The sequence below is a fragment of the Lepisma saccharinum genome, chromosome 11 (genome assembly GCF_977018435.1).
Source record: "Lepisma saccharinum chromosome 11, izLepSacc3.1, whole genome shotgun sequence".
NCBI lineage: Eukaryota > Metazoa > Arthropoda > Insecta > Zygentoma > Lepismatidae > Lepisma > Lepisma saccharinum.
The window spans coordinates 69,831,362-69,850,833 of NC_139239.1; the positions used below are offsets into that span (position 1 = coordinate 69,831,362).

At 36.9% G+C, this 19,472-nt stretch overlaps 1 protein-coding gene across 2 annotated transcripts; it reads right to left on the reverse strand.

Moving 5' to 3' along the window:
* Positions 1-1,596: 1,596 nt before the first annotated feature.
* LOC145995303 (transmembrane protein 138) lies at positions 1,597-13,640 on the reverse strand. 2 transcript variants are annotated; one of them, XM_083131907.1, is made up of 5 exons: positions 13,174-13,300; positions 10,749-10,902; positions 6,923-6,995; positions 6,194-6,368; positions 1,597-2,514 (listed from the first exon to the last, which is right to left on the reverse strand). In XM_083131907.1, exons 2-5 carry the CDS (start codon positions 10,877-10,879, stop codon positions 2,408-2,410), a joined length of 486 nt encoding a protein of 161 aa, XP_082988033.1. In that variant the 5' UTR covers positions 10,880-10,902; positions 13,174-13,300; the 3' UTR covers positions 1,597-2,407. The 2 variants fall into 2 exon arrangements, with proteins under 2 accessions (XP_082988033.1, XP_082988031.1); XM_083131905.1 differs by lacking the exon at positions 13,174-13,300 and adding an exon at positions 13,518-13,640 and having other exon boundaries at positions 1,598-2,514.
* Between the last annotated feature and the right edge of the window lie 5,832 nt (positions 13,641-19,472).

The window sequence follows — 19,472 nt, forward strand, 5'->3', positions numbered from 1 at the left end:
CAAATTACTTTTTTGGTAGTTAGTGTACTTCAGCTTAGTATAATACTGAATATTACTCGTAGCTACTGTAGAAAATGAATATTAGGTAAAGGTGTCATGTTTTGAACTACTTGCATATAGAAATATACTATGGTAATTGCTGTAGGTATTTATACTTTCTTGTTACAGTGTTTTAGGAGTATTTGGTACCTAGTCATATCATAAATTCTGTTACAAAGTTAATAATGAACTACAGGCACAGTGAGCAAGCTAATGTATTAAGGCGAGGAGGGACAATTTCCCCTAGGTCTTGCTCGCTGGGACAGCTGTCGATCACTGTTGCCAACTTCGCTCTTTTGGAGCCAGATCTGGCTCTTTCGTGCACTCGTTACTGTGAACTGTGGCACCCGCCCTCTACCCCACCATGATGCAACCACTGGCTCCAGCCCATAAGGACCAACCTTTGCCATGAGTGTACATTTTGCACGTGACGTGATATTCATATATAGGCTGCATCACCCACACCCCTCTTTCCTCCCCAGGTATTTTTATATATAGAGCTGTGGCTTAAGGTGAAGATGTCAATATTATTATCCGGGAATCCTTTATTTTCAATTTCATATGAACATCATAAAATTATTGAGATGGGTAAGAATACATTTCCATCACTTTAAAGATAACGGTAATAGCAGCGCCCCAACCCCTCTGACACCTAAATTACCCTAGGAGACACTTTATGCAGCCTTCGTTAATCTAGATCCTTGAAAGTCATCTTTAGCTCTTGGTGAAATGTAGCTCTTTTATGCACATCAGGTTTGGCAACACTGCCAGGATGGCTGTAGGAGGCAAGGAGAAATACATTACGCTTATAGGAGAAATATTTTACTCGTTTTCTTGGAGATATCAAACTTCTGATGGAAAAAAATATATGATCGGGTAAAGGATCCATTGAAGATGATATTTGCGCTAGAAATCGTCGAAACTCCCATTTGTTTAGCCGTAACTTCAATTTGAAGTTGTCTCTCCATAAGGAATGCATGGGATTGTAAGTACGTATTCATCACATTTTTCAACTTTAAAAACCGCTTCCACTTGCAACATGGGGAGAAATTCATACTCTCAAATTATGCGTGGATTTTCTTTAGTAGCAGTGCCAATTCCGACGATATTTAAATAAATGCATGCCTGGTGCGAAATTGTCCCTCCTCACCTTGCATGTGGTTTTGTTTACAGAAGATCTCAGGGTTGGTGATTTGAACTTTAGTTATCTGGAGTATCTGTATCCCTGATATATGCTTCCCTACGCAACAATCAATTACTGTTCAGTTTCTCTTCACATCATTACCTTCGTGCATAAATTGCATATTCTAAAAATTGGGTAAGTGGAATTGTAAGTGTGAATTTAGTGACACATTGATAACTGACCTAAATATTTGGACACAATTTTAGCATATTTTTTCAGCTTTGGGGATTAGAACCTCAAAAACTGTGATTTAACATTTTCTTAAAATAAAAATTCTGTAATTGTGAGGTTAAATAAATGGCACATTAATCTTTCTTAAATAAAATATATTAATGCAAAAATTACAAAATATAAAAATACTTAATATAACAATACAGTGCATAACCATACACTGCTATCTCACTGAATATAGTATACAGTTACCAGTATTTAAAAAAGTAATTTTAATTAGTATACTATATTAAAGTATGAACTTAAGTAACTTAAATATGGTGTGAAAAATATGAATATTTAATGTAGATACATTTTTTCACTCTAGAAGTAGGCAATTGGTTTGCGTACTTAGTAAGGCTAAAAGACTGAAAATTAACATTAGAAATGTTAACTGTTCGTATATTTTCTCAAATAAATGAGGAATGTAAAAATATGTGTGTGTGCTCATGCACCTGATTTTCATTAAATACAAATTTTATTTCCTTCATTTATTTTATTCAGATTACCTAAAACAGTACCCATTTACCCTGTTTCTTGTTCACTTTGTTGTTTATCTAGCTATTCATAGTTCATTCACTATATTCTATCACAATTTCAATCAAAGTTCGCAATATCAATTCATGTTTGTAAGATATTTCACGATAATTGAAGTGCATGCTAAAATTATGTTACAATTGTAACTGAAATTTCTTTATATCGACTGAAACTGCACCATAGAGTTTATATTATCAGCTGTAATATTAATATAATCTAAAGATGCCTACAAATGATGATGCTCTACAAAGAACTCGTACAACAACAAAATGAAACTTTCAGATCAATAAAATTACACATTTTACTTTCACTTCCAATGCAACTCTACTACTGATATGGAAACAATATTAGAAAATCTTCATTAATTCCATTCATTTCCTTATCATTTGGTTCAATGCCGACAACTGTTTAGCATTTCCCTGCAAATGCTGAGACTTCTCATGACTTGGAAAGCTCCTTCTGTGCCCAATTCAAGTCTTCATAATAGCGTGGATCAGAAAGCCTTAGGGCTGTCCTCTTATAGTAATAATAATAAAAAGGTGCAGCTGAAACACATGAAATATTCTGTTATTATTTTTAGGATTGGTTATTATAAATATTGCATGAATTATAAGGAGACAGTGTAAGAGATTTTCTGATACGAAATTTCATTCCAACAAATCATTCTGTGACATTTTTTTTTCAGTTCCAATTTCATTGCCAACCTGAAGTATTGTATTGTATACAATATTCCGGAGTAATTTTCACCATAATCACACATCTATGCAATTATCTGTCTGCTGTAAGAACAAAGTCAATATAAACCTATACATGTGGCTGTTGAGAAATTCTCTTGGTTGTTTCAATAGCAGATGTGCAGTAATCCTCCAGGTAGAAATATAGTCCATGTGATAAAGTAACATCCAATATATATATAAAGCCCCAATCCCATCACTCACTCATTGACAAATATTCTCGAGAATGGAAGCACTGGAGGCAAAAAAAATGCTCTATTACAACCCCCCATGAAACTGTCCCAAAAGGCAGAGAAAATTAAAAAAAACAATCACTTCACCCTTTTTTAAGGGTGAAAATACCCTTTTTTCACGTCCCTAGCAACATCCGTTTCCAGGGGCAAAAATATTGTACACTTTTCCTCACAGATCAACAACACACACATGAATCAATTCCTAGTTGGAAAAGGGCCTCCCTGATGGCACAGTGGTAGTATCGTAACCTTGTAATCAAGGGGTCCCTGGTTTGATACCTGGTGGAGGCACATAATGGTTTGTACTGTAGGTCCAGTCCCAATTTGCCTTACTGTGCATAAAGTGGACTTGAAACACCAACTCAATCAATCAATCAAACAATAGTTGGAAAAGGTGATTCAAACAAGAGTGACATATACATAGGATGATTCATTCCAGATATACATATTATTACTCAATACAAAAATATCTACATTGTGGCTGTTTAGAGGTGTAACAATTATTTTGAGTTTGACATGTTTGTTGACCATAGAAATGGATGTTGCTAGAGAACTTAAATAAAGGTTATTTTCAGCCCGAAAAATTACGGTCACTTGTATTTGAATTTTCATATCACAAAATATGTGCATCATAATTTATTACAGAGGCAAGGTAGGAATTTGCGAAGAATGAAGGAAAAACAATTATTTTTCAATTATATTTAACAATGACAACAGAAGTAAATGTTGCTCTTCCAATTTAGTGTCGCTATTGAATTTGTATGTATAAAACATCTATCTATTTTCAAACAGATACAGAAGGTCGATCCGCGTATATGTGTCCGATTTTGAACCGTCACCCCTGTGCACAGAATCGACCGATCCAAGCGGTTAAAAGCATGGGAGGACGGTTAGAGCCTGTAGTATCGTGGCACTATCACGGGTGTGTGTTGCGTGCATCATGGCTCCACAGGTGAACCATTTTTGGGAGGGGTACGTAGTTGCACTTTTCCACGCCAAATATTCGGTGTCAAAAATTCAGAAACAGTGCAAAGAACATTGGGTTCGACGACCATCAAGAACATAATCAAGCAGCATAAAAACCACGAGGTTCCAGCTATTTAGTCGCCCACCAGGGGGACGAGGAAGGGAGCGTGCACTGCAGTGATGCCACCAGTGTCTCGGAAGCTGCATCGAATGGCACTAAAGGAAATCTCCCGACGCAACATGTGATGGCCACACGACTCCACGTGGACCAGTCAACTGTGAACCACACCCTGTGTGAGAAATTAAACCTCCGGAAGGATTTAAAAGCCGTGAACATTACCTCAGTGAGGCCTATCGGTGTAAGGTCTCATCACATACATCTCGTTCTACTAAGAACTTTTTGCCACATTTGGTGACAGACATCGGCATTCGGGGTATTCCATTTCACGATATACTGGTGAAGTCGTCGGATGCAAGTCCCATGAATTTCTGTGGGTTTTGTCTACTGAAACGGGCACTTTCCTCTCATGGTGTCACCACTCTCAGTGGCCTGTGGAAAGCCTGTCAGGAGGAATGGCAGAAGATTCCACTTCCTGTACTTCATCGTAGCCTCCTACAATGGAAGTTACGGTGCAGGGCTATTGCCAAGACACACAGTGATCACATTGAGGCCAACCGATGGTGATCCCTTGGATTTTCATAAGGTAAGTGCTAGTCCAAAATTGGACACATATACGTGGGTCGACCTTCTGTATTACTTATGCAGTTTATTATTAAGAAAACAGACAATAATGTTTTGATTATTTGTACAATATTAGAGCCCGTAGACACATAACGTTACGTTATGATTTTTTCAAATAAGCAACCGTATTCATTCGTTTCCCTTCCTCCAATAACTATATGCTGACATTTTCAAAGACATTAGGATCATGGAGGAACCCAAAAAGTGGCTTATGTTGAAAGTGCGCGAGTCACTCAATGTAGCTGCTATATTGAAGCTGTGGAAGCTTATATTACGAGCTGCACAGCTGCAACCAATGTGTTCATGGGCAAAATAACACCCGAACATGGGTTTGTTTACATTAACTTTGTTCTTGCAGTGGATGAAGAATAAGCGCACGAAATTAGAAATTACTTCAACAAAGGTCATTAAAAAATTATGATACTTGTAGAAGCTTTAGTTTGATAAATTGTCTAACAATGCCACATACCTTATTTCAATAAAGCCATTTATTTCTTTCCAATAATGACTCATCACTATGGAAACAAATCAGTGTGTGTTTTTGAAATAGAAAATTCAAAAATCTCTCTAATTGGGTTTTCTCCCATCTCGCTATTGTTCATTTGAAGAGAACTTTAATATTTCCATCTTATTAATTTATTATGCAACTTCAAGTTTGGATATTCGAATGTGGAATGCTGTTTTAATAATACAGGGTTATTCAAAATGATTGTTGGGGTTTCAATATTTCTTTCTGGGCAGCTCATGAAACGTATAGAACTTTTGTCCATGCCAATTGATGGAGGCACTCTCAAATTTTTATTTTGTTACAGACAGTACCCAGCAGATATTCATTCGGCTGTTAGGAGGCAGGCTTTACAGAGTGGCAGGTCACGGCTTAGAGAAGTGCTTGAATTTCATCAATGGCATCACTATCCAATACATTTCTCAGAAAGTTGTCCTTCGATTGTGATCATCAGCTGTTAAAGGCTCGAAGCAGCATATGGCTTCATTAGTCGCTTTCACAAAATATGCCACACTGCCGGTTGTAGTATGTCAAGTTCCTTCAGATTTTCTAGGACTCCGTTGGAAAACTTCTCTAACCTGGTCCACTTGTACTTCTGAACAATGGTAAGCAAGTTTGATGAAATTTTAGCACCTTCTCACTGCTGTGGCCTATCATTGCCCAAAACGTGCCTCCAAGTAGCCAAGTGCACAACTACAGGACACTGCCTGATATGAAAGGAAATATTGAAACCTCGACAACCACTTTGAATAACCCTATATTATTTGATGGTATGGTAAAAAAAATGCTGTATTGGGATGTATAGTTATGAACCCTGTTAAACAAGTAAACATAATAAGAAGATGGGAATGTGATTAATATACAGTTTTACAATTAAAGTTCTGATTAAGATGATTGCAGAAGGCACTGAAATTAATAGATCCTTTCAGGAAAAAAAAAAATAGAAAAGTGAGCTCTTGCTAAACATTTTATGAATATTTCATCACATTTACCATGTATTGAAACAGGAAGGACACTTCATACTTAGCTATGTAAATATCTTACCAAATTTTTGCATCCCATATAGCACCAGAAGACCATCAGTCCAAATGTGATGCAGTGGTGCATTCCAACGAAGGTAGAGTGTACAAACATGCAGTGATACTGACAAGGCCAAGTAAACAAAGGAAAATAAAATAGGGGTTTTGAACTTCTGAAACAGAACACCAATCAGTCCAGCCTGAAAAGAAAAGGGAAAAGAGAGATCAATTATTATCATCACATGTTGCACCAGAAATGTATAAAACTGTTTAATTCTATTTCTAAACTTCTCTAAGAAAGTTATTCAATGATCGTTGTTCTGGAAATGTTGGAGAATATCTGAGTCCACACAGCTTGGATTTATGGCTTACTTAATAAACATTTTATGATGTGAAGTGCAAATTTAAGAAAATATCGAGATGTACAAAGAAACACTAAAAAAACTGATTATGTCAATGGATATTTTCTGGTAACTTCAAATGTCGAATTTTGTGATGAATGGAAAAAAAAAAGTAAATATATATGTGTATTTACTCCAACATTTTAACACTGCCTTATACAATTGCATTTTCATACACTTACTGAAAATTTACAGTACACTGCCAAATAATAGTTGCTAACGAAATATTTTTATTTCGCACCGAAAATTTTGACAGTGTATGAAAATTGTAGGCTAATTCATTAATCTGGAATGGAACTAGCCAGCCTAGTGACAAATATGAGATTTAGAGGGAAAAAATGAAGTTTGCTTACCTGGAAAAGATATGTTGCAAAGAAGCCAAGGAATATTAAAATCAGTAGGAACACTTGACAGATGTCTTGAATACTGCAATTACAAAGATATACATATATAGGTACTGTGTTATAATAGTGTATATTTCTATTAGGGTCCCAGTGTTCACTTTGAAGAATCTTTTTGCCTTTTGATATTTTTAAGGTCCAGGCATCATAGGAACCGGTGTGCAATCACAGTGTAGAATGGTTATTTTGACAAAATCCTGTTTCCCTACGAGCTGCTTTGGGGAGGGGGATTTTTAACTTTATCGGATCTTGCCTAAGCACTAGGCCTAAGTGGTTGTTTGACTGCGAGTTCCTTCATAGGGAAACGTGGCAACTCTGATGGTTCCCACGCTGGATATAGGAGCAGCGGGACTGTAAGTGTTCTGTTCTTGTGCAATTAGCACTTTCCATCCTTAAAAATTGAGTTACAGTACAAATAACTGATGAATAAAAAAATCAACTATGATGCAACATACAGGGTACATTTCTTTCCTGGATGAGGAAGAATTACTTTTCCCAACCATTCAGTTTGATCAGTGTTACGATATAGCATAACTGATACATCTTACACCATGCACTATGTCCAATACTTGCCATAAGCTATCTAGATGTCTGTACTTTTCACATTCATACTGTGTATGTTCCCAAATATACTGATCAGGTACGAGGGTCACTATTTATATTTTGAGCCTAACAATGAAAAAACAGGAATTTGGCATTGAAAACTGCTTTATTGTTTTTCGAAGTATTCTCCTTTATTGTCAATACACTTTTGCATTCGTTCGAACCATTTGTCAAAATCGTTGTCCACACAATTTATTCTTGACATTCGGGAACAAGAAGAAGTCATCGGGTGCCAAATCAGGACTGTACGGTGGATGACCCATCAATTCGATTTTTTGACTGTTCATAAAGTCGGTTGTTAGACGAGATGTGTGACAGCTGGCATTGTCTTGTTGAAGAATGATCCGACAGCGTTTGTTTGTTTTCCGTATTTGACCGAAGACCTCTGGCAAACAAATTGTTGTGTACCATTCAGAGTTGACCGTTCTACGTTCCTCTAAAGGCACAGTTGCCACATGACCAGTTTTCCCGAAAAAAACAAGCGACCATTTGTTTCGATGTACTTCGAGCGCGAACAACTTTTGTTGGATTGGGTACATCTTGAAACACCCATACAGTCGACTGCTGTTTACGTTCCGGCTCATATGCATATATCCATGATTCGTCACCTGTTACAATCTTATATACGTCTTTTGAAGCACCACGATTGTATTTATTGAGCATTTGTTTGCACCAATTGACGCGAGCGTCTTTTTGAGTTTTTGTCAAATTGTGTGGGATCTAACGAGAACATACCTTTCTCACAGCTAAATAATCATGTAATATTTTATGTATGCTCGTGGAACAAATGCCTATGGTTGCCTCAATCTCACAGTATGTCACATGACGATCTTGCAGTATTAGGTTTTGCACAGCATCAATGTTTTCTTGAATAACAACTGATTTTGGACGACCTTACGATTAAATTTGTTATACCAGCGTTTCACAGTGGCAAAGGATGGGGCTTCATCGCCAAATGTGGAAGTAAGTTGATCGATGCACTCTTGTCTTGATAATCCACGTCGAAAATCGTAAAAGATCATCGCACGAAAATGTTCACGAGTTAATTCCATTTTATTGTTGTCGCACAATCTCCAAGGCAACATAAACAACACAAATGAAGCTATTGACAAAACATTCGAAGTACGTGATGGTCAATAATGCCAGACGATTCCGTGCAAACATCAAATCGCGCCTAACTTCAATCAGTGTTGCCAAGGCTCAAAATATAAATAGTGACCCTCGTACCTTAGTGTGTAATGTTAGTCACTATGGAATGGTCATATATATATATATATACACATACACAAGGTGTTACTAAAGTTCGTTTCCAATGCTTGGGATGTGATTCTACAAGTGAAAATAAACACAAAAGTTCATGTGACGAAATGCCGAAAACGGCACCCATTTCTGAGTTATTGAAGTGGGAAAAAGTGGGAAAATTATGTTTACAAGCAAATAGTGGCACAGCGGCCAACCATATGACCACGGCGAAGGACTTTCCACAAAGAAATGCGGCATGCTCTATTCAAAAAAGCACATGGCAGATGTGTGCAGTTGATGCGCAAGGGATTCCCCAAAGGAAGCAAATGGGTCTGTTGAATTCATGGGGGTAGGGAAGGGTTTAGCAAGATGTGTTATCTACGGGAAGTGATATATGGAGACTGACAACTAAGAAGAAAGCAAATATCCATAGTGGACATCACCAATACGTAGAAAAACAAAGATGATTGTGGTGCTGCGCTAGGTTGCATATGTGTCGACATGTTCGCTGTGTGCAGAGTGGAGGTGCGGAGGGGGCCACATCACAGACAATGTTCAAACTGTCTGCCATTAACTTCCACGCAGAGATGACAATGCCAAATCAAGGATTGTCTAGTGCGAGCAAACAACCCCGCGGTGTCTGCTATCGTCGCTTCCTCGCCTGACACGACAGGGACCCCTGGTGTCATAACATGCTGTGCTAACCACACTTCCAAGGAGGCCTGCAGGGTTTTTATGAGTTGTAACTAGTGTTGGACAATATATTGCGATATTGAAAAAATATCATCCAGGTGATATATATCGTGTTGGTGACATAAAATGTCACGATATTTTGGTGATATATATCGTGTTGGTGAAATATCGTCATGATATTTTAACAATATATATCGCATCATCAATATATCATCATGGTATTTGGTGATATATATCGTGGAGACGATACATCGCTGATATCACGATATGGGAAAAATACCATATCGTATTGTCTGTGACCAAATGGGATTTGCCCACCCGAAGTAAGTGCATCTTCCAGTACTATGGACATGTGTGCTTCTTAATTTGTGGTGAAATGAAATTGTCAGTGTGTACAGAAATTCACAAAGTGTATGGATTTATGAAGAAAAAATTGGAGCATGAGTTGCAGGAGTCTTACTGACTGAGTAAAATAAATATGTCAAATGTGACAGATGATAAAGCAAGAAAGAATGTATGTCCCGGCGTGACTCGATCCTGTACCTTACCCGACGTCACGCTACAGTATATATCATCTTCACAATGTGTTTGTTTCAGATTTTTGCTTAGGTTAAGAGTATTTGGTTTTATATCATTAGTAATTTGATTTTTGTGAGGTTAGGTGAGATGCTATTGGCAATTATATATATATATATATATATATATATATATATATATATATATATATATATATATATATATATATATATATATATATATATATATATATTGTTAGGTTAGGTATGTCAAGTTTGATGCTGTTAGCTTTTGTACATGTTTTTCACTTTCTGTGTGTGCATTCATTTTATGGGGAAAAATTGTGAAAGTGCTCTTAAATATGAGGCATTTAACTTGTCACGCCACACTTGACACCAAATATCTAGGTCATTTGTTATTTCTACATTGTAAAACAAATTTCATGTCATACATTACCCTTAAAATAAATTAAATAAAAAAAATCAATGTACTTTTCATGGGAGTACAGGCAGTCACTGGCTCCGAGTGAACTTGAAAATCACCTTGACTAGACAGTTTTTCATCTATGACAATAGCAATACAGCAATTTATGAAGCCAACAACATATCAAAAGTTTTTAAATTTATTTTGTTTTTATGTGAATGCAATTTTTTATATTTCCACCTTTCAAAAAATACATGCTAATTGTAAAAAATATTAAGAATTAGTATATAAAAATACTTACACAAACACCATAAGAAGCACAACACTTTCTGATCGAACATAATCAGAGAATGCATTGATCAAAAGATCCACAGCCAACAGACAAAACTGAAGTATTAACATGCAACAAAAACGTGTGATGGAAAGTTTCATTTTACTCCCACATCACTTGCTTTCTGAAATGAAAGGAAATTGTAACACGTGTCAGTACTGCACATAAAAAAATACACTTTAGTTTTTTTACACAGCTCTTTAGCATTATAAAATTCTGATTATGTTTAGGTACTTGCTTGGGGAAACGTAACATTCTTCTCAATAGCTACTGTAGCTTTGGCTGCTGCTGTTCAATACAATGTTATTTTTTTTAAAATTTTTTTTTGTAAATTGCAGTATTTCTTTCTTCACTATTGTGATGGTTAATAAGTTTTATTTATTTATTTAATAGAAGATTCCAAATACAGCGTTAGCCATTTTACATTGGAACAATTTTATAGAACATGAGGACAAAAATAATAACATACAAAAATGAAGCAAATGTAGTCTGCCTTCGAAAATCAATAAGAAATAAAGCCTTCTCACTTTAAAGTAAAATTATATAATAATTAATCAGAGATTTTTTTCTTTTCATTTACATGCAATGGCTGTTGGATGTCATTAGGTGATTCTAGTACAAATATATGATCACACGGCTTCATGTTAATATGAATCATGAGTAATATTTGGTAAAACTTCGATAGCGTCCCAACGGTTTGATTGATTGATTGAGTTATTTTATTTTACTTCGCGTTTTGTGCCTCTTGGCTAATTTGCGAAGATGGGGATGAGTGATGAAATTGATGAATGGACATTCACAAACAACCAAGCCCGACCGGGATTCGAACACGGGACCCTTGGCGTCGCAGCGCGATGTGCTAACCACTCGGCCACAGGGTCGGGCGGCGTCCCAACGGATTGCTTCATTTTTACACAAGAAACTACTTACCGAAATGAGTTTCTGTAGCATTTAGAAGTTCTTGTTGGTATTTTCTTTCATCGAGAAAAACCGATGTTGTCCGTATATGCTAAATTGAACGAAATGAGTGCTAATGTAACCTAACCTAACAGGCCTAACCTAACCTCATAGGCATACCTCGTCCCCGTGATGGTTCGTGGGGCTATTGTGAATTTTTGGGGCTAACGTCAAAAAACATTCACGTTAGTCCCACAAACTATTGATGACCCGTGGATGGTTTTTGGGGCTAATGTCAATAGTTTAATAATTACTCTTTATGTCAAAAATTGAACTTTTTTCGTGAAAAAAGCAAAATAGCACCTTGAAGAAACTTTCGCAATGCAGAACAGGTAAGTACGAAGTGAGAGGTGTTGGGACGCTATCGATGTTTTACCTAATATATCATATACTTATGCCAAAACTACCAAAAAAAAATCCAGATTGCATCTTGCCTACTAATGGAAATTCATACATTTTGGAACATGTTAAAATTAATGTAGCTTCACATTTATTGAATTTATTAAAAAAATTGATGAGGATAATCATATAATTAAGCTCTCCCCACTTACATGATAGCAATTATACATAACAGCATATTGAAGCATTAATAAAAATAATTATAAGCAATGGAGTACTATGACTTACTTTAATTATTATCGTTAATCCTACATGCTAAGAATTAGGCAGCCACACTATTGCAATAGACCAATGCATCATTCTTACATGGTTTATCCTAAATTTTCAATCTGGTGGGCAGCTTGCAAGGAAAAAATTACTACCAAAACAGTGCTTGAAGTGAGAGGGGACGCAGGTGGATGGTATCAACCCAGCTAGCAAAAATTTTGCAAAGCATCCCCCTATTTTTTTTTTCATTTTCACTATGTTAAACCACAGGAACATCCCCCCCCCCCAGCTACCATTTTCCAAATAGGCACAGTAGCAAATGATCATAATTGGCTATTAGGTAAAAGTTTTAGGGGAGTATGGAGGAAAAAGGAAGGGTTAATCATTGTCTGGATGAAATATAGCAATATTTTTTTATATATACACAGAAAGGAATTAAAGTTTTCAAAAAACAAACTCCACTTGTGAAATGTACCATGTAGAACTGAATAGTTTTGTGCAAACAGATATAACTTATAATCAGGTAAAAACGACATCGGTAACACTTTACTATACCTGAGACAGATTTCTTCAAATTTACAGGAGAAAGTACTTACGCAAATCATTTTCTGTAGCGTTGTTGATGTTCGGGAATGTAATTTTGATTCATTTTAATGCAAATGCATGTGGTTTTGTACGAAAATCTATTTCCGACGCGCTATTGCTGCTGCCGCCATTTGCTTCCTGCATGAGAGCACAATACGCTCTCGTATTGTCTGTATATGCTAAATTGAACGAAAGGAGTGCTAATGGAACCAAACCTAACAGGCCTAACCTTACCTAGTAGGCATACCTCGTCCCCGTGATGGTTTGTGGGGCTATCGTGACCAATGGTTTTTCTGGCTCAAGGAACGATCAACGGTAAGCTATCGCCATGTTGTGTGTGGAAATAAACAAGAACAGTAAGTACTCGTAAATGTAAGAAATATACATTACTTTCCTAACAAATTCAATTATTTCACCTAAATAAGTGTTCCGGAATGCAGAATAGTACGTTAGCAATGTAAAAAAGTGCGAAACAAATGATTCCCAGGTGTCTCAGGTATAGTAAAGTAGTATCACGACATCTTTTAGATTAAGTAAAAGTTTTACAATTACAATTATCTGTAATTATTTTAGTATAACTTGTAATACTACCTAAATTCTTCGACGAAATTCTCGGTGCTTGATTACAAACACAAGCCGTTACCTGGCAACGAGCAATAACTGTTCATACGTAGAAAAGTCTAATCGTTACCATTCTTGACAAACCATTTTCAACGTGTCGAATACGGACAGGACGGACTTTTCTGGCTTAATAATCCCGACTAGGGTGTTTGAGGTCCCAAAAATTCGGTACAGAGATCGAAAATAATAATAAAAAAGAATTCCCGTCCTGATCCCATAGGCGGATTAAAGCGGGGAGTGGCGATCGTTCCCCTCGACACGAGAGACCCACAAATGGACGTTGCGGGCTACTCCCTCCAAGAACACATTTTATTTATTTATACTGATGAATAATCCACACAGTTGGAATTAAATAGAACACACATGGTGGCATTTAAAGCATAGGCGGAGTTCTGGAGGGACCAGGGGGGCCTGGCCCCCCAACTTAAAGAAGACTACAAAAAAAAACACATGATTAAGTTCAGTTACTACATTGTTGTTATGAAGCCATACAGCAATTCTTGACTTTTGGCATGATGGCATGTGCGGTAATTACGGCGCAATAGCGGGTCTTAGACGATTTGATTGATGTGTACAGTTTGAAGAAAAAAAGGCGTAAAATGACTTTGTGTTGAGTCAACAGTTACTGCTGAGGCATCAAAAGAACTTTTCAATTTAATTTTTCTAAAATTTCTGAAGCTTACTATTGTTCCGTAACTTTTTAAAAATAATACGAGTATTGTATCAATAAAAAAATAATGAAATGCAAAATGCAATAATCGTACTGTTTTGCTTATTATAAAACTGACAACCAATATACTAATTAATATTTGTTTACTTAAGCGAGGAAATTTAACATTTTCAAATCTAAAAGGCCTAAAACTCAGTGTTTTTAAGTTGATTTTTTTTTAATTTCCGGGGGAAGGCCTCCGGACCCCTTATAAACTAGGGGATATTCACCCTCAGATACATCATATGCTTCTCCCAGAGTCTGCCCCCTTCCAAAGCAAAAGCTCAAAATCCGCCCATGATTTAAAGACACATAAGTCAATGGCAAAGATAATGGTAGGCAAATTGTCTACCGCTATTTTAATTAAATTTTTATTCTACATTCTGTGTTGTTATAAGGAATGAAACTTATGTAGCAGGCGGCATTGTTCTCTGCTTATTGACGTCATTATTTCAATTCATTGTCATCACAATATGTAATACAGACCGAATGAAAATGATAGTGGACAATTCGTCTACCGTTTCCTTCGCCGTTGGGTACAAGAGCGGACTAAAAGGGTGGTTTACGGGCAAGGGTCATGTTTTATTTGTTCAGCTTTGATAATTAATTTGCACAGTTGAAATGAAATAAAACCAATATTGTGGCACATTACGACACACTTCAGGGTTGTAGTTACGGGGAGCAGGGGGCACTCACTGTTCGGAACCTGAATGTTGAAGGCAACGAAGGATAGAGAATGACAGTGGCGCAGGAACGGGGGTGGGGGGTTACAGGAGTACATTATACCCATCTAAATTTTTGAAGGGGGTACTGTACCCCCTAAATCAGTAAATCGAGTTGTACCCCCCCCCCCTTGGTAATTTGACAGCAGACGCAAGGTGCTACTGTTAAAAGAACCTATTTTCAGTTCGCCCAATAAAAAAGTGTATATTGTTTATAACTTATAAACATTATCTTCCTTACCACAGAAATTCAAACCATTCTAAACTTATTCTACTATTGAGCGACCACAAGGAAAAAAAAAACTTGGATGAAAAGTCCCCGCGCAGCTTTCCCTTCTTTCGTTCATCTCGAGCCATAAGGAAGCATGGTCCACTCGCCCCCTCCCCTCCTCGCGGGGGTACGGTGCACAGGAGTCGCGGTCTGCGCAGGTTGTTTTGCTTATGGTTCCACTATACATTGTGGTTGCTACTAGTTAGTTCATTGAACTTAAGTTCTTGGAAACCTCTTTAAGGAGATGAAAATTGTTTAAAATGTGTGTGGAACGATGGAATCAGATTTGCTCTCAGAAAATCACGCTGCAGGCGGGGCAAGCGCCGCTTGCGTTGTTTTTTAAAACACTTTTGACATCTTAAGTCCGTGTTTTTCAATGCCTTTATATACCTTAGAATGGAATTTATTTACTATAAGATATTTACATTACAGAATTTTCATTTCCCCTATTTCCTGTTCTATTGGCTTGAAACATAAACTGGCTGCACCCTTGACGACGCTGGGCGATGCAGCACGACTGACCGCGTTAGAAGAAGAGGACTGCTCGCCTTTCTCCCCGCTTTTAGAGTGACTTATGCAGTTCTTGCTTGGTCACTGGCGATCCCCGTTCACGAAGAAAAAAGACCAAGCCCGCATCTGTCTTTGGCAAAGGTGTTGGAAAGAATTCGTCCACACTCGCCACAAGGTTGCTAACTTCCAGAATTTTCTGTGCGTCCGTAGCACCACCTCACGCGGTACGATATTCATGTTTGAAACTCTATGGTAATTAACAAATTACATTATGAAGTTAGCCAGTCGTGTGCTAAGTTATAAGAAATAAAATCACAGCCGGTACTTGAACATATCCGTTATGTAGTCAGTTACTCGGAAATATGGAGGGTATGTAACACTACAGGTAGGGTGAAACGGAAGAAGCGTGGGTGCTGCGGATGCGTTTTGTTTTTTTACTGTGTGCTGTGTTTTTCTGTTCTTTGTGTAGTGTTTTTGTACCTGATGTAAAAGTATGATTCTACATTGAAAATTTTCGCCATGGTTGACATACCAGACGAGCCATCGATTTGCAGTGTTGCAGGTAAGGACTTGATTATTAGAGACCTTCTTTCAAAACCATTCAGTTCGAGAACATAGCCTAAGGTGGAAGGTTGGAGCTTGTGAACCATGAGCGACCGTGTCCTGAATTGTTCATAAAAACTAAGAAAGATGGGAAAGTTTTCATTAGGCAGTTTAAAACATCTCAGTACAACAATATTATGTGGTTATGTGGCAGCAATGATCTTAATAAATTATTTTGTTGGCCATGCCTTTTATTCAATACAAATTTAGGACCATGGAACTCAGTGGCGTGCCCAAGGGGGCGGGGGGGTTGATGTGGGTTATAACCCTCCTTTCGTCCAGTATTCCTAAAAAGGAACGTCAAAGGTAGGAAAATATGACAAAATGAGGGCCGACTACGAATAAAAAGTATACATAACCCCTCCCTTTCGAGAATCCTGAGCACGCCACTGATGAAACTATGGTTGGAATTTAAAAGTTATATCGACAGGCTGTTTTCCTTCTTTAAAAACCGATCAGCGAAGATTTGATTTTACGATATGTATGCACATCACACTCAAGCCCGATACGTCACCATTATGCACATTATTGTAAATGGGGATGTGTGTAGGCCTATATTATATTTGAAATTGTTATAATTAACCGAAACGAAAAATTAACCCATCGCTTGCCTATCACGAAAGGTCACGGCACGCCCCTGGGGGGGAGGGTACACTCTTCTAAAGAAATGGTCGCGTCGATTGGAAGATAAGATACAAATCTTCATCAGAAGGGTATATGACTGATTCCATTTTCTTTTGAATATTTAAAATGGAATTTTCCAAAACACGAAATACTTACACGAACGAGACGAGATACTACAGACCAACTTGGGGGGGGAGTACAATGTACTGCTGTACCTCACCCATATTTTCCATAACTTTTTAAGGGGTGTTCGGAAAACTATACTTAAACCTAATTATTAAGAGATTTTGAGAAAAAATAGAGTCCCGATTAGCCTATCTGAGCATGAAGTGAATCTAGAATAAGTTTTAATGACTTCCGATATCATTCCTAGGTGAAATGAAATTTTTCCTAGACATTTAAACAAGGTGCAATTTGCGATATTATCAGAGGGGGGGGGGTATTTTTACCTATGTACTATTAGATATACTTATAATTGGACATTAATTGCTTAAAATCTAATTTTCGTATCGAATGCAACACAAACACAACGCCATTTTAAGTTAAACCCTAAAGTCAATCTGTAAGAAAATTACATTAGTCAGATGAATTGACGAGATAAATGAAACTAACTGCAGGTTCTATTTGTAGATTTTGATTGGATTCGCAAGGTCTTTGAGTGAGATGAGAATGTTTGATTGGTTTATTTTAATTCGCATTTCTGCCACTTTTGGCTAATCGCAAAGATGAGGATGGGCGATGATATCATGAAATTGATGAACATTCACATGCCCAACCTGGGACCTCTGGCGTCAAAGCGCGCTATGCTAACCCCTCCACCACGGAGGCCGGCGAGGTGGGAATCTGTTTTGGATTTTCCTTGTAGATGCGAAAATCTTTAACTGTGACGCACACATGCTTTTGCTTACATTAAAGTTTGCCTTTTCACATAAACGAGAAATTGACATGTCACCCTAAAACACACGCATGTATATGCATTTAATACCACTACATACGAAAGGAAACCTTGGGTGGTTCTTCATATTGTCCACCAAAGATTGAAACGAAAGAAAAAAAAATGAGCGTATGCCTTTCCTTGCTTCGTCTGACATCTGAAGGATTTCGGTTTTGTATATGTAATGACTAATGATAGTACTTTCAGTGCTTGAAGAGTGTCATTAGCTACAGCTAATTATATAACAAATAAATGCTTTGTCAAATGTTTTACAAATATTTCAAAGTTAGACTTCTTACGAGTTGGTCGGGAACCATATCAACTCAGATTTTTTCTTTTCTAATACAACGCCCTACAGATGTCTGAGAAAATACCAAATACATGGCTTCTAAAAGACACATCTGCCATAAATGGTTTAAAGATATTTTTATGCGTAGCTATGGGAATTTAAAATTAGAATGAACTGAACTGAAGTGGAACTCTATAGGTATGATATATTCATAATGTGGTTTCTATATCCAGTGGGTGGGAGATGATTAATCCTGGTTGGGGTGGCTCAAGATCCTCCTCACCCCCTTTAATCTCAACCTGCATTAAAATGAATAGATATACCTTTGTTCGCAATTTTCACATTTCGAACTCCTGATTTTCCGTTCCGTCAAATTCAAATAAGGCCAGAACGAAGTCCAGAGCTTTATATGTTTGAGAATTGTTATCTGGTTTTAAAATCTGTTTAAAAAAACATAAATTCTAAGAAAAACAAAGAAAAAATAGTTATGCAAATTTTGCATTAAGTAACAGGACATTCGTATGTGCTGTTCTAAAATAGAATATTTCCCATTCCTTCACATTATACCTAATTATCAAAGACGTATTTAGGAGGGGGTCCGGACACTCCCCCGAAAGACTTACCAAGAAGTAAAAGTAAATAATCATAATATAATTGTTAGCATTTGTTATATAATCGATGGTTATTTCCGCTGAACTTATTGGAAGGCAAGGAATTTGGCTCATACGGCTTTGAAAGGTTCCAAAAGATTTATGCACACAACTAATAATAATATCCATAAAATATTAATCAGAAACTTTACTTTTCGTTAATTGGATATAACTCCTGGTTTGGTATTCAATAAATATTCAATTATTTTTCTATATGACATTAAATTCCTTGCCAGGGCTGTTGTTTTTATGCAAATCTTGGTGATGTTAACTACATGTAAGCTAGATAATGAATATATGCTTTTATATCTCTATTCTTTTACTCTTTTACCTATTCATGTAATAACAACAATACAATATTAATTAACTTACATATTTAATTAATATTTTAATTTAATTAAATATAATTCTTATAATTATAATGTCGTCTGCTCCACCCCGCTATTTTGAAACAATAGAGTTGAAGTACAGCGCTGTAGTTGAAGAAAAGTAGCGTAGGGAAAGGGAGTTGGGAGAGTTCAGTAGCAGAAGTTGAGCCGCAAGTCAGGCCCCTACCCAGGATTTTTTTAGGGAGGGGCCAGATCCGTGTTTATGTGTGTGTGTGTGTGTGTGT

Excerpts from the sequence above, each read along its gene's own strand:
- LOC145995303 (XM_083131907.1), bottom strand. The coding sequence starts at position 10,879 with ATGAAACTTTCCATCACACGTTTTTGTTGCATGTTAATACTTCAGTTT. Across the intron at positions 6,996-10,748 it reads GTGCTTCTTATGGTGTTTGT|TATTCAAGACATCTGTCAAG; the intron begins GTAAGTATTTTT and ends TTGTAATTGCAG. Across the intron at positions 6,369-6,922 it reads TTGCAACATATCTTTTCCAG|GCTGGACTGATTGGTGTTCT; the intron begins GTAAGCAAACTT and ends TTTTCTTTTCAG.